The 15,369-nt window shown below is 46.1% G+C and overlaps 1 protein-coding gene across 8 annotated transcripts in view; it reads left to right on the top strand.

Annotated features, from left to right (window-relative positions):
* ATP11C (ATPase phospholipid transporting 11C (ATP11C blood group)) overlaps positions 1-15,369 on the top strand; it is a 59,737-nt gene that overhangs the window by 40,742 nt on the left and 3,626 nt on the right. For 4 of the 8 annotated variants that reach the window (XM_080553453.1, XM_080553452.1, XM_080553446.1 and 1 more), the window contains exons 21-28: positions 825-927; positions 2,405-2,550; positions 3,503-3,562; positions 4,596-4,723; positions 7,012-7,147; positions 8,893-8,958; positions 9,805-9,908; positions 10,786-10,939. In XM_080553453.1, coding sequence (XP_080409579.1) covers positions 825-927; positions 2,405-2,550; positions 3,503-3,562; positions 4,596-4,723; positions 7,012-7,147; positions 8,893-8,958; positions 9,805-9,908; positions 10,786-10,939 — 897 coding nt within the window. Of the gene's footprint in view, positions 1-824; positions 928-2,404; positions 2,551-3,502; positions 3,563-4,595; positions 4,724-7,011; positions 7,148-8,892; positions 8,959-9,804; positions 9,909-10,785; positions 10,940-13,146; positions 13,238-14,285; positions 14,382-15,369 lie in introns of those variants that run through there. The other 4 variants (XM_080553447.1, XM_080553451.1, XM_080553449.1 and 1 more) reach the window with 3 other exon arrangements.

Raw genomic sequence — 15,369 nt, forward strand, 5'->3', positions numbered from 1 at the left:
TTTAACAGCCTGACTTATGGATTTGCCAGGAAGATGAAACAAGTATGAAGAATTGTGAGGTAGCAACAAACCTTCAACAAGTTGTAGCCAGGTACTCCTTTTCTTGTATTAAAGGTATGTTTTTTTTGAAAGTAGCCTTCAGATGCAAACTCTGATTATTTCTGTGTAATGGTGTGAGGCTACATTTCCTGCAGTGCTGCTTTAAATAAAGCTTACTCATCTTAATCAGCTAGGACTTCTCCAGGCTATGTGTAAGCCTTGTCTGAACTTCAGAGCATTATGGAAACACCAGTCTTTCAAATACAAACATAAACCCTGTCTTAAATATGCTTGCAGGAAGCCGCAAACCCAAGCCAATTAGAAATAAACAAAACCCATTTGTTCTTTTTTTCACTTCTAAATGTGTAGTCCATGGCTTCCTCACACTAGCTGATGGTATCAAAAGGATGATAAACAGTGCGTTCTTAGTCCTGTTCCGGGGCATGATTGACTTCCCCGTGAAATGCGTGAGAGGCCACATCTTCGTAAGAGAGCAGGATCTGGCAGGAGGGAAGGGGAGGACGCTGCTGTGAGTGGTTCCTCTTTAAGCACTGTCCTTTGGCCCTTTAAAGCTTAGTCTTGGCTTTTGCTCTAGTCAGTGGCTACAAAGGAAACGAGGAGGGATTTTTATTAATTTGAACTCTCTTGGCGTTATTTTGCTGCCACAGAAGCCAGGTTATTTGTTGAGGAGTGTTCTTGCAGATGAGGCAGCAGGGATCTCTTGAATTGTTTTTTTTTTCTCTGAAGTTTTTATTTCTCCTGCTATCCTTTTCTAAATTTTTTAGATTGTGCGAATGGTGAAGAACACAAAAGGGAGCCCAATAACACTATCAATAGGGGATGGTGCGAATGATGTTAGTATGATTTTGGAAGCACATGTGGGAATAGGTAAGACCGCTGATAACAAACATCTAACGCCTACGACTTGTCTGCTGTCCGTCTGTGTTGCTGAGGTTCAGTGCTGAGGCACGGTCAGCATCTCTGCCTGTGGCAGAACTGATCCCACTGAAAAATGTGGGAAGTGCTGCTGCTTTCAGCAAGGTTTTGCTCCAGATAAGTACTTGGGGTAATCATGGGTTGCTGACCTTTGATGGTAACGTGCTCTTTGTCTTTATAATGGGATAAACTGGAGCTTGTGTTTAAAAAAACTATATGGCCAAATTCAAGGTGGTGAAAGTTGCTTACTGGTCAGAAGGAAAGGCACGTGTAGCAAACTGATTAATGTGTGATTAATGGCAGCCATTGCAAATGCAGTAGAGTTAAAACGTCAGGCTTTAGTCAGGATAATTTGTAAGGGGAAAAGTAAAGAAGTATGAAAGACTTGGTTCTGTCTTGCATCTTCACCTGGCCCTATTTACACCTCCTTCATTCCCAGTGGTGAAAACACCTGGGTTTTTCTGCTGTCCTCTGCGCAAACAAGGTTGATGCTAGCTTAAATGAAATACATAACTTCTCCAGTCTTCTCTTCACTATTAAATTCAGTGCTGAGAATTTCGGTGGGATTGTACCTGCTTATCTCAGCTGAGCTGAAGCTGGCAGTCATCCTTTGCCTGGGTTTGCCTGGCAGTGCTGATCGCAGCTGCTAGCAACTCATGCACCTTGCAGGGGCTGATGCTCTGCTGTGTTGTCTGCCCTGTCCATATGACTGACATCATATGCAAACTGTCTAAATTTCTGCAGATTGTTTTCAGAGGTTCTGAAAGTACTGGGTATTTTTGTAATACCACTATAAAGGGTATTAAAGAGGGTAAAGATGGAAGAGAAAGGATAGCCTCTTTATTTCTGGCTGTTGGAAATGGCACGTTAGCCTCTAATGAATAGTTGTAGTTCATTTGAATGTGGTTTCTGAGTGAACAAAACTGGCTTTCTTCAGTTTTGCTCTGAGGGGATTTCTGGGGAGGCTGAGCGTCTGCAGTGAAATAACCAGACTGCTAGATGCAGGCAAGCCCCTGGGGAAACCAGCTAGGTATCTTGCATCGGATTTTCTTAGATACTCTTCACCACATTCTCTTATCTAGAAACTTGGATAGCAAACTAAATATAAATTAAAATCTCCAGAGGCACATCACATTGTAGAGCCAAGACCATGCCAAGTCTTGAAGAGCTTTAGTGTTTTGCTCTCCTGGGGTGTCTGTCTGCCACCCTGTGCCTGCAGGCACAGTCCCCAAAACGCCACGGGTGGGCATGCACGGTGGATGCATGGACGTGTTTGAAATGTAAAGTCCTTGTAGAATCAAGAACGAATATGTAGAACCAAGAATGAAATATGGCCTTTGTCGTGGCTTGAGACAGACGTATGTGAACAGACATGGGTCCAAATTCCAGACCCTTATGGATTAATCCCTTGCCATTCTTCTGTTTTCAGGTATAAAAGGCAAAGAAGGACGACAGGCTGCCAGAAACAGTGACTATGCTGTTCCAAAGTTTAAACACTTAAGAAAATTGCTACTAGCACATGGGCATTTGTATTATGTAAGAATAGCACACCTTGTACAGTATTTCTTCTATAAGGTAAGGATGTGTGTTCAGCTCATTTTGTTGTTTATAGCACGGGTTTCTTTGACAGTAGAAAAAATGGAAAAAGAAAAAACCTGTATAGGATACTCTGTGTTTACCTAGAAAAGGGTGTGTGTCTCCCATGTGCCTGTTTGAAAGTACTATGTATTAAGGGAATGCGAGGTCATTACTTCTTCCAGGGTCTTCTGCAGATAGTAGAAGCTGGGATTGGTGTAACATTTGGTAGAACACAGTGTCCTGATGTTGTGCTTTAACCGGCAGGCAGCTAAGCACCTCACAGCCGTTTGCTCCCCCCGCCTTCCAGTGGGATGGGGGAGAGAATCAGAAGGAAAACAAAAGCAAAAGCTAATGGGTTGAGATAAAGACAGTTTAATAGGACAGAAAAGGATGAGAAATAATGACGATGGTGATAATAATAATAGAATGTACAGAGCAAGTGATGCACAAGGCAATTTCTTACCACCCGCTGACCAATGCCCAGCCTGTCCCTGAGCAGTGGTTCCCCCAGCCAGCCCCCCCATATTAATTGTTCTGCATGACATCGTATGGTAGAGAATATCCCCCTGGCCAGTCTGGGCCAGCTGTCCTGGTTCTGTCCCCTCCCAGCTCCTTGTGCACCCCTGGCCTCCTCACTGGCAGGATGGTGTGAGGCGCTGAGGAATCCACGACTCTGTGTAAGCACTGCTCTGCAGCAACTAAGCCATCAGTGTGTTATCAGCATTGTTCTCATCCTAAATCCAAAACACAGCATCACAGCAGCTACTAGGGGGAAAAGTAATTCTATCCCAGACAAAACCAGGACACCTGTTCTATCTGATATCATAATATCAAGTATTATTATCTGATAATAGGGGAAAAATATTTGGATTTAGAATGAAAAGTGAAGCATTCTCTGAGTGCATAAATGCTTCCCTGCTAACCCTTCTTTTTTTTATTATTTTTCTAGAACCTTTGCTTCATTTTACCACAATTTTTATACCAGTTCTTCTGTGGATTCTCACAGCAGGTAACTTCCAGTAATACATCTAGAAAGACAAGGAAAAAGCAAGTCACGTCATAAAGCTTTGTAGCAGAAATTTGACTTTTATGCGTCTGGTCTCTTCCTCTTCTTTCTTTAGGTGATAGTACAAATTGACCTCCTTGCTCAGCACCACATCTGGAGCATAATATTTTTGAAACCTACAATTGAAAACAAATAAATTGTCTTGCTTTCCATTCCCATCCATGACCATTTTTGTTGCTTAAACATGGATGGATGACTTCCCAAAGTAACAAGAGGGTGGTTTAGCTGGTTTGCCAACACCTAATTCTGCTACTCTTAAGAGTATTTTGAAGACTTCCTGGTCTTTTTCTCTCTGCTTTATTTCCCTGTATTAAAGTTGTCTTTCAAAAGGAAGAACAGTTTGTTCTTTTATCAGAGCCTTTAAAGTAAGACACGTGACGAGCATCATCAGACACTTGCTTAGTCCAAGTGAGTGTCAGAAGGATGGATTTCTGTGCGGGGTGGGCTCAGGTGTTTGGAGACAATTCTTTGGGTTTTGTGTTCACTTGCAGGCTTTTGTGTCTGCTTGGTCTTAAAAGCAATCATAAGAGATTATTCTCTGCTTGTGTCAGCAGAACCACTTGCTTTAAAAAAAAAGGAAAAAAGAAAAATCATAGTCTAAAAAAAGTCTAGTCTTTAGGGAGTCGCAGGAGACATCAAGTGTATTAATAGAAACGGCAGCACAAGAGCAGCTACAGAAAAGCCGCAGTAAGGACTGTTTAATCATGTTTTTCTGGAGGTCGAGCAGGGGCCCAGCCCAGGCAGGTACGGAGCTGCTGGCGGCGGGGCTGCCCTCGGTGGCCGTAGGGTTCTGGCCACGCAGCCTGTGGGTGCCTCGGCCCCGCTGGCATCCATCGCACGGGGCGTGATTCGTGTCTGTGACAAAGGGGTGAGTCCATGGGTTATGTATGGAGGCAAGGGCTGGAACCTAAATCTGTTTATGGGGAGACTTTTAAAGCCAAGTTCTGTCTCATTTTGCCCTTCTCCCTCTTTTCAGCCTCTGTACGATGCTGCTTACCTTACCATGTACAACATCTGCTTCACGTCACTACCTATCCTGGCTTACAGCCTCCTGGAGCAGCACATCAACATTGACACGCTGACCTCAGATCCACAATTGTATATGTAAGTAGCAAAGGACTGGGCAAGCCTCAGCACAGCTTTGTTGGCCACCGTTTAAGCTTTGTTGGTGCATGAAACGATCCATCAGGGACCACTTGAGCTGGTTGGTGTACCTGCCCTGTGGTGGTGACAAGGTAGCCATGGAACTGCAGAAAACTGCTTACACGTTACATGCCTATTTTTATTTATGCTCTCTAACAGTATCTGGTCCAGCAAACTGCCCTCCTGTCTGTATTAAAAAAAAAAAAAAGCTGTAGATGAAATTATTCATCTACAAGAAAAAGCAAGCTGCAATTCTGGCCAGAGCATTCATTCACGTTAGTTCTGAGCCAGGTGGCGTGAGCCAAGCACGTGATGGACCATGCAATAGATGGAGGGAAAATCTATCTTTCAGGAGAAGAGAGATCTATTCATTTACAGGAAGATGAATGCTCGTGAAATCCAACTCAAGCAGGTAGTTTCTCAGCTGGTCTGGATGGGTATCCCCCAAAGGCCAAATCTCCATTTCAAAACGAGTTACCTGGGAGCCGTGCTCTTTGCACTCAGTTTCCTCCACATTGCAGGTGGAGAGCAGAGTTTAGGAGGAGATGATCTCTCCCTGCTTTACTGTCTTCTGTTTCTCCTTTGTTGCAACTGGGGGAGTCCCTGACCTCCTGCAGAACCTGAAATGCTTCACGTCTTCCCCCCAGCCCTGCCCGTGCACGTACATTAGTGCAGCCCTTCAGGGGATCTGAGTATTTCTGAAATAGCTACTCAGTTATATGATTGATTAAACTTCTGTGTTCCTCCACTCATATGGCAAAACACATATTTTTAAATAAATTTGTAATTGAATATTGTGCAGCATAGACCAATAACAGCAGCCCCCTGAGCATTCACCTGGTGAGCTGTCTGATCACTGGTGTATGTGAGTTGAGGGAAAACAGATTAATTGTGCAGTCAGATAGCTTCACTTTGAATATTCAGGACTGTGCATGTGCTGCTGAATACAGAATGACTGCTGTGCCTCTGCTGTATAAAGTGCTGAGTTGCTGCAGTGCAGATCTCTAGTCTGAGGCACAGTAAAAAGTCTGTTTACGATGAGTGCTGCAGGCCATAAATGTGAATGCAAAACAGATTGCACTGAGGAGGCTCTTTGCATTTTCTCTCCTTGCAAAAATAGCTCTTGGTCTGATTTATCTGTGCTCCTTACTCACACCCAAATTACAGTATGTTAGAGAATATCATGCATAGGATTCCAGTAGTGTTTTGCTTTAGAAATTGCAATTACAGGAGCTCAGCATCACACCTGTTTACAGGGTGCATCTTGCTGATAATCGATGTATTGCTAGAATAGTTAAGAAAAAAAAGAGGATTTTTGGTTTTGCCATAACCATGCTTTCATCCCCCATCAATCTTCAAGTTTTAAAGAAGGCCATCTGAAAATACAGTGATGCAAGAAGCTTTTTTAAGCATAAGCAGCGGTTTTCAAATATTTTGGGGAAAGACTTCTGGAACAGTATTTCCTTTTCATGTCTAGCCGGTGTCAGGCTGTTTGAGGTGTAGTCAAAAGCACAGGTCCCTTGGGGGTGCTGCTGGAGACCTGCAGCAGAGACCAAAGGAACTGAGGCTGGATGTGGTCGTGGGTTTGCAGCTCCGTGGCTGTGACAGTGGCCTTGGTGCATGTCCTCGCAGGGCCCTGTCAACGGTGCATCAACCTGCTGCTGCTGCCTCCGTGCCAGATCTTATTCCTGTTCTCAGCCAAGAGCCTCCTGCTAAAACCCCCGTGCTAAAAACCCACGGTACGATTCAGGAGTTTATTTTCAGCCTGTACAGAAAAACACCGCTTCCAGGAACAGCACTCACAGAGCTTTCCCAAAAAAGTGAGTTTGTGCATTCAACAAAAAGAGAGGGAAGCGTGCCACAAGTTCACTGCATCTCATGCGTTTCTTCGTCGACATAGCCCTGGTTTTGAAATTCAGCAGTTGTTAACTGCGGACAGGGCAGGCAGCGAGGTGGCTGCGCGAGATGCTTGGGACAGCATTACAGCTGCTTGCTTCATTTGGATGGGGTTGGATTTTTGTCTGCATTACCTAGAGGAGGATAAAAAAAAAATACGCTGAATGTCTTTTGATTTCTTAGGACCAGTATCTGCATATAGCAAATGTTTAAGTCCTGTGTGCTGGCAGGTGTTTGTGTGTTTTACCTTCTTGTCTCCTACAGCAAGGGTCCGCTCCAAGCCCATGGAAACCCCGGGCTTTGCAGCAGGACCTACATGATGGTGATTTTCTTGTTGCTTGTTTTCTTGGCAGGAAAGTTTCCGATAATGCAATGCTGCAGTGGAGGCCTTTCTTGTACTGGACCTTCCTGGGCGCCTTTGAAGGACTCGTGTTTTTCTTTGGGGTTTATTTTCTTTTTCAAAATTCATCGTTGGAAGATAACGGAAAGGTAATGACACCAAAAAAGAAGGAAAGATGAGTGTTTCTTTTGTGCCCTGCCTCTTTTATATGCCTGTCAGTGAATATCTACACGCTTAGTCTGTGCGCTGTGTCTCGAGTCTCGTCCAACGGTGTAGCATTGCTTATGGTGTGATTCTGCAGCAAATGCTCAAAACGAAACATTTTCCAAATCACCATGGAAACAGCGTAGAGGTGGTTATGCTCTCTAGGTACGATAAGTAGTCTTACAAAGAACTTTATTCCACCCCAGCGATGCCCCCAGCCTGTGCTTTGCACAGTGCACTTTCACCCCTCCGCGTGGTCCCAGGTGTCGGCTGGGTGCAGGGCAGGACCTGCCAGTGAGGGAACCCTGCCCAGGCCACAAGGGACCACAGCAGTGCCTGCACGAGGCCTGATCCAGCCCCCCGCCTCCCGTTGCGGGGGGGAAGGCTGGTGCTGGCGGCTTGCTGCTGGGCCAAAGCCAGCATAAGTTAGCGCTGCTGTCAGAAGCGAGCAGGCTGCTCTTCTTGTCCCTGCTGTCTGCTGGTTTGTGCCTCTCGCGCTGGGACCGGTGTTTGCATCACCATGTGAGCGAGGTGTGCGAGCTGGCCCAGGCAAACTTGCACAGGAAGATGGGGAGGGGGAAAGAATTTATTTATTTTTTTTGCTGGTTAGCTGAGAACAGAGCAAGGCATCGGTGCGGTGCAGCTGCCATGCAAGCGGTGGTCTGCGCTGTCTGGGGACACCCTCCACTGAAGGGAGGTGTTACCAGTTCTCAGCTGATGGGGAGCTTTACCCCATCACTTGTGATCCTTGAAAACACCTTAGCTTTTTTTTTTTAGGGGACAACACTGGGAGGAAAGCCGAGATTTGCATACATTGCATCAGTGCCACCATTTATGGCCCCAGCTATGTGTAGTCACGCACATGTATTGTAGATTCAGTGCCTTTCTGTATTTATAGCCATTCTGGTTGCATTTGAATAAAACATGTAAGCACTGCAGATGCCTTGAGAGGTCAAGTCCATGTGGCACTAAAATAAGACCTGTGGTTTTGTCCTGTTTTGTAAGCACTTATGCCTGTAAAGAACTGCTACCAGCAATTGCTCATAATATCCATGTATGTTTGATTGACTCCTTTTTCGCTCCTATTGACTTTAATTTTTTTGCATTTTTTAAAAACTTTTACATTTCACTTTCTGTTTTAATGTATGCATTCAGATCTTGACAGCCTTTGGTAAGCATCTGTCCCATTCATTGCCATCATTTGGATTTACATACAGTACCTGCTTTTCTTCGTTGTGCGTAGTCACTAGTGTCTGCAAACCAAGCCAGCGTATTCTCGTATGGCGAAGCACCCACCGGTGCGTTCCGCAAGCGGGACTACAATGGCACGAGAACCGGAGGTGCTGCGATAGTCCTGTGTTACGAGAAAGCAGAAACTGAGTAAATTACCAAGAAATCATGAAATGCAGGTGGTCCAAACGACTCGTATTCTCAGTCAACGTTGCTGTTAGTAGGAGGTTGTACCTGTCACCGTCACGACACCGGGTCACTTGTCCGTGGTAGTGCATGGCACAGGGTTAGCGTAGCGGGCGGCCGGTGTGCTGAGTGCCCGGCGCGCGTCCCGAGTAGCAGTCGCGCCATCCCTCCTTCCCCTTCCGGTCCTTGCTTGCACCGTTGTCATTGTCGTCGTTTCTGTTCCCCTCGAACGAGGTGGACAGAGGCGCGTGTGGCAACGCAACATGTTTTCCAGGTGTTTGGAAACTGGACCTTCGGAACGATTGTTTTCACTGTGTTGGTGTTCACCGTCACTCTGAAGGTTAGCCTCTTTCTTCCCTTCTTCTTGCGGTCCTTTTTGAACGTTGTGCGTATAGTGCAGTGTAAAATCATTTACCCTGTGTGGTAAATACATTGAAGATGTGTTTTATGAATACCTTTCCCCCCACACTTTATATCTTCTGTTCCTCCACACAGGCGGGAATTTATAAGTAGCTTATTGACTGCTGCCCTTTGTGTAGCCTATGGTCTGTGTGTGTACTTATGACAAGTGCTTATGCTCTGGTAAATTATTTTCTTATTTTTTGCCCTCTTCTGAGAACTCCAGTTGGTTACAGTTGACTTCTTTCCCCACACTTCACGCCCCTTGGCTTTCAGCTCCAGAAAGAGGAGAGGAACAGCTGAGTACTTGGGTTTGACTGCCTTCTTTCAGATGCTGCTCAGCACCATAGGGATCACAAAAGCACATCTGTCAAACAACAATAGCCAAACTGCTTTGTTTCACAGAGCTTTCCAGAATTAACAGTTTGCATAAGGCCTTACAAAAGGTCTTTTATGTTTGGGTCAGGACAGCAGGTGGTGACAGAAGGCAATTACAATTACTGCAACCTTTACACATTTGTTTCATGTAGCATCAGAGGTTGCATTAAACTTATTCTATTAAAAAGTATCAGCTGCAATTAAAAACTTGCCCCTTCCCTGTTGATGTTGTGCCAGTCTGTAGATATTGAAAGTATTTCCCAGGTGTACATACGCAGAGAGGTAGCTACTGGAAAACTTCAGTCGTACTCTGAAAGCAGACAAAGTTTATATAAATATAATTGAATACACTCTGCTTGTAATGCTTGTTCTGCCTGTTAATTTTTATTTTGAATTTTTATTTACGCAGCTAGCATTAGATACTCGATTCTGGACGTGGATGAACCACTTTGTGATATGGGGCTCCCTTGCCTTCTATGTGTTTTTCTCGTTCTTTTGGGGAGGAGTCATTTGGCAAGTATCTTTTCTTTCAATGGTACTTTTTAGGGGAATGTCCATCACCTGCTTTGTGGGGGACGTGACTGCAGTGTCTCCACATTTGGGCTACCCAAAGGTTTGGGGACAGCAGGGTGTTTGCAACTATATGATAAGCACGTGTTAATACCGATCATGGTGGTTAATAGTGGTAGGCAGCACGGGTTTGCTTTTTTATGTCTTCAGATGGAATATTCTAGTGCTGTCATGGTGGGGTTTGTTCCTGGGGAGGGGAAAGGATGCTCTCCCCATGCAGCACTGCTGGAAGAGGGCTGTTGTGGGACCAGATCTGTGCACCGGCCTGGAGGCAGGTGGCACCCGCTTGCAGTCGGGGAGCTTGGTTCTGCCGAGAGGCGGTTTGCCTTCACCGGGAGGTGCCAGTGTAAATATTTCAGCATCCATTTGTTCACGGGGGTGGGAAAGAAAGGAAAAAATGACGTTGGAAAGAAACCTGGGGACAGGAAAGGGAAGAACTGACAGGTAGACTCAGAGTAATAGGGCCCGGCAATGTGGGGCAGCCGAGGGGGAGGTAAGCAGGAGAAAGCGCAGGTCCAGCTGCTGCAACAAGGAGGAACAGTGGCTTGGCCAAGAATTGGGGGCGAAGAGGCAGTATGAAGATGGGAGAAACGTAAGAGTAGTCCCAGGAGGCTGCTGGACAGTCCTCCAGAATTAGCACAGCTGAGGGCAGGAGATGGGTGGGGAGAGGAATGGGCAGCCCGTCCCTGTGCAGGCTGCACCCGTCTGCCTTGGGAAGGGAGGCGTTGCTGCGAACAGTTTGATCCGAGCCTGACCTAGTTGGGAAACTCGTGTGGCTGACGCTGTTAACCAGAATGTGTTTGTATCTCTTCTTTTTCAGGCCTTTCTTGAAGCAGCAAAGAATGTATTTTGTATTTGCCCATATGCTGACTTCTGTTTCCACGTGGCTGGCAATAATACTCCTGATCTTTATCAGCCTTTTCCCAGAAATTCTTCTAATAGTTTTAAAAAATATAAAAGAGAAAAATCATCAGGTAAGGAACAAGGTGAAAATACTGTGTGATATATCATAAAGGCCTCTTCTATTCTTAAGTACCAGATGAGCATGTAATAGCACTGTGTGCCATTCACATCTCGAGGAAGGCTTGCTAGAGTCGCATCTTGCTCTTTCACATGCCAGAAATGTCAAGAAGCTCATCTAAAAATACAGTCGAGATCTCTAGTGTGGTGAGACTCTACCAGTGCCTTTCCTTAATTACCTAGGCTGGATGGAAAACTTATTTATAAAAGTACTATAACCCTTTTCCAATCCAAAGTGATCAACCAAACCATGTTGTGTACTGACAAAAGCTACTTGATTTTAAGTCAACGTGTGCAAGGTGTTCTGCTTGGATGTGCCCTCCAGGTGCCAGCACCAGGGGAGCGATTCAGGCAGGTCTTGTCACATCCGCCCATCTCCCTGTTAACCGAGGGCCAGTGCAGCAGTGTGAGCCTGCAGTGCTCTCCTCAAAAGTGCTCAGGGTTATTCCGCACAGAGCGTGTCCCCCGTGGAGACAGTCCCCGTCCCTTGCCATGTGCTTGCCCAGAGGTGACGAGCATCCCTGCAGCATCGTCCTCCTCCTGGGCAGCGCCTGCTAACCCTGGCCGTGCTCCGCCACCTGTCGCTCTGTCCGCCTCGCCTCCCTCCTGCGGCGCCTCTCTTCCCTCCTGCGATTTTAGCAAGTTTTGCATCAGGTCAGCAAGCGGTGAGCTGCCAGCCAGTCCTGCCCTCTTGCCATCAGCTTTGCGTTTTCTCAAGCAGTGATGGAGTGCAGCCTGTCGATGCAGCCCAAGGGGCGGGAGGCAGCGGTGCCCACGGCAGCAGCGTGCGCTGTCACGGCTCGTTTTGGCCTGGGTGCCTCCATCACTGCAAGCTGATGGCACAGCAGAGGTGACTCCTTTGCCAGCTGTACCCTGAACTGGCTCCGCTGTCCCTGCAGGGCTGCGCAGAGCTGATTTTACCTAGCTTGGGCAGGGCTCTGTGTCACACAAAAACGCTGGGTGATTCTTCAAATACGCAGGTGCAGAACAGGCTTCTCTCCTGAAGCTGGTAGGTCCTGTGAGGTTTCAGTGCACTTTCTTCAGCCAGGATGGCCTGTTATTTTCGGTACTCATATGCTTTTTAATAGAGCTAATAATCTTTTCTAAATATCCAGTGAAGTAGTAAGTTGTTTTTTTTCCCCCATAACCTTTGAAGTACAAGCTTGGCAAAGTATCAGTGAAGTAAAACATGTGTCTGCAAGACCGAAAAAAAACACCACCCAAACCATTAAATTTGAAAGCAATACAGATGGTAAAATAAGCATAGCTAAATTCTTCCCGGTTCCGTGTTATTTCTTCCTTGTAAGCATGACTTAATAGTTTCTGGATTGACACCCCGATTGGGGAGGATGGAGATGATTTGCTCTCAGCTGCAGTCCTAGGGCAGTTTGAGGCCACTGTCCCAGAAGGGTAACCTGGGGGTTACCGAACCCCAGCTCAATTCACCCAAGAGGAGACCTATTTTTGCCTCCAGCTCTCGGCCAGAAGATCCATTCTCGCATGTAATACTCACTTTCAAGCGTGCTTTAAATGCGTTAAAAATGGCTCTTGTGAAATCGTGTAGCAAATCAACACTAAGTGTCAACTAGAAAAGTCTCTTCATATGCGCATTCTAAACTAAATGCGGGCTGAGCCTTACTGAAAAGTACATTTCAAGTTAAGAGCTTTATAAAATGCCTGGGGCAGATACCAGCTCTAGATGTCCGTACTGCCTGTCAGACATTGAAGTCAGCCACCCAGTTTTTCAAAGGCAACCAAGACTAGGTAGAGGACTTGAAATTGAGATCCTTTTTGAGAATCCTAAGCTTAATATTGGAAAAGATAGGTACAAGTTTCCCAAGGGGAGCGTTACGTACAAAACCAGGTCAGTGTCCTTGTTTAGCTGCCTGAACACCCAGCTTGGCAGCTGAGGGTCCCCTCTGGAAGGAGAGGATGGACCGAGGCCAGGTCGATAGGAGCTTGCCCTCGACCTGTATGGGACTGAGTTTCTGTATGACACAACACAGCAGCTCTGTTCAGTTTTTATTAAATTTTGTGTGGATTTTTTTGTTTTGTTTTTGTTGTTTTTTTAACTGCAAGGCGCATTCTTATTTTCTTTGGTTTCTGCCTTTCTCTCTCTCTTGTACTGCAATTTTCTGTCTTTTGTGCTGTTGTGAACTAGGTAACGAAGCGCCTTCCTTCCTCAGGAACATCCACTATCTTCATGCTTTCTCAAACTTCCAGCAATCACAGCTTTTCTTGGAGCGAATAAGGTGATTTCCTTTCTGAGTCAGTACGTGTTGCTTGCTCTCCTGCTTTTTCCTTCTTCTAATGCATAACTGCTAAAAAGTCGTGTTTAGATTTGCTCACCCAGCAAGAGCCTGCTTCCCTCTGCCCCCTGTTGCTTTAATTTCAATCTTTTGCTTAAATGTTTTGTCTGTCTCTGCCCCTTTGGTCTCCTGCTGTTCGGATGCTCAGGACCAGCTGCACACCTGGTGGCTGAGCTGCTCGTGCTCAGCACCTGTGACATGGGTGCAGGTGATGCTTTTGTGCCCGGTGTCCCTTAGGTGCTCGGGGGACTTCAGGCAGGCATCAGTCACGATGCTGGGGTTTCTACCAGGTCCTCAGCTGGGGTGAATTGTTCCTGTTCATGGGAATCGGTGCTGCTGTGTAATTTTCTCTAGTTGTGGATTTGTCTCCCCGTTTCTCCCTCCCCTCTGTAGATTCGTTTTAGTGGGCTAGATACAAACTTCACTAAAGCGTAGAACCAAGTGGACTCAGTTCTGATCATCCTCTGGATGAGCTGGCAAACAGCTTATGCTTGTTGGATAGTGCAGGAGCTGCTCACGCACCCTTCGTGCCCAGCACACAACTCTTGCTGACGCTACAGCTGCCCTTTGTGCAGGCACATAAGCCTTAGCACTCACATAAGCCTTAGCACCGTCTCCAGCTTGCTGCCCGTGGGGTGAGGGGGCTCACCCCTGTGCTGAGTGCCTTGGGTACGTGCCCCTAGGGCTTGGTGTCACTGGTATCACTCGCTGTTTTTAAAAAATACTGGTTGTAAGGAGAGCAAAGATGTTTCCCACTTGAAAGCACCTGTAGCATAAACCTCCGAGCTTTTCTCCGAGTGCCATCTGTGCCTCTTGCACTGAAAAACCCAGCCAGTATTGATCACGATGGTATTTAGGGAGTGCGTGTTGTTACATCCCTTGTGGTATGATGTAGTTGCCTGTAAAAAGGTGTGTGTGTGTGTTGTTGTTGGACCACTAGGTAGGTTAAAGCGTTGCATGTGCTACAAGTGTTTTTGCCTCGCTGTTGCAGAGCAGTAGGAGGGCACCTGATTCATTGTCGGCCAGACCTTCTGCCAGACCACTCCTTTTAAGAACGTTCTCAGATGAGTCTAATGTGTTGTAACAGGTACCCTGTCCTAAGGAGTTGGGATGGTTTTAAAAGGCATTGATTAACCAAATGTAACTTCCCAAATCAATTAAACTGTGGTTCTTGTAATCCTCTTGATTATTGGTGTGGGGCACCTGTCTTTGTGAAATGGAGATGCAATATTTGGGATGCATTTTAATGCAGGGACACATCCTATCTAGCGTTTGCAGAAGCCCGTATGTGCAAAGATGCGCTCAATCTGAAATACATTGCTGTATGTAAAACAAATCCTTCAGTATAACTGATATTTTGGTCTAACATTAACAGCATGAGAATACAGGTGGTGAATTGTGCTAACTGGCTATAAAAGCTAGCACTGATGTACTTGCAATGAAGTATTCAAGTCTAAGCCATTAAAATGATTCCCAGATTGCATCTGAATAGTACAAAAATCCAATTTTCTAGGGTGCATGCTGTTGTCAGATAGAAATAAGTAAATTTTAATTCATCTAAATAGATTGAAACTAAACACGTGTACGTGTCTGTCTGTCAACGTAGCGTATGGCAGGCATGTCTCTGTGTCTGTATGCGTATACATACACAGGGAACATCCTGGTACAAGCTTATTTGATTCTAAACATCGCAGTAAGCTGAAAGCTGTCTTCTTGCTACGGAAAAAAATAAAAGTGCCTAATTGAATTCACAACCTAGCTTTTAGGCGAGATGTTACGTAGCTGTGTGGTGTCAGCTGCAAGCACTAAAATGCAGATTTCCTGTAGCCCCCTCCTAGCCGCGTGCCCCCCACCTGCCTGCAGAGAAGTCGATCTCAGCATAGAGAGGCAGGGAGAGAGGCTGAGGGCGGCAGCCCAGAGCTGGGCTTCGTGCCCTGCTCGGGCGCTGCCGCGGCGGGCGGCAGGTGGTGCTCGCCGCCCTGCGGGGCTCCGCACCGTGATTTATCGTCCCGTTGTGAATGGAGTTTGGCACTTTTATCCTAGTCTAATCATTCTTCTTCTCCCGTAAATTTTTT

The sequence above is a fragment of the Anser brachyrhynchus genome (genome assembly GCF_964034855.1).
Source record: "Anser brachyrhynchus genome assembly, chromosome: 13".
NCBI classification, from domain to species: Eukaryota; Metazoa; Chordata; class Aves; order Anseriformes; family Anatidae; genus Anser; species Anser brachyrhynchus.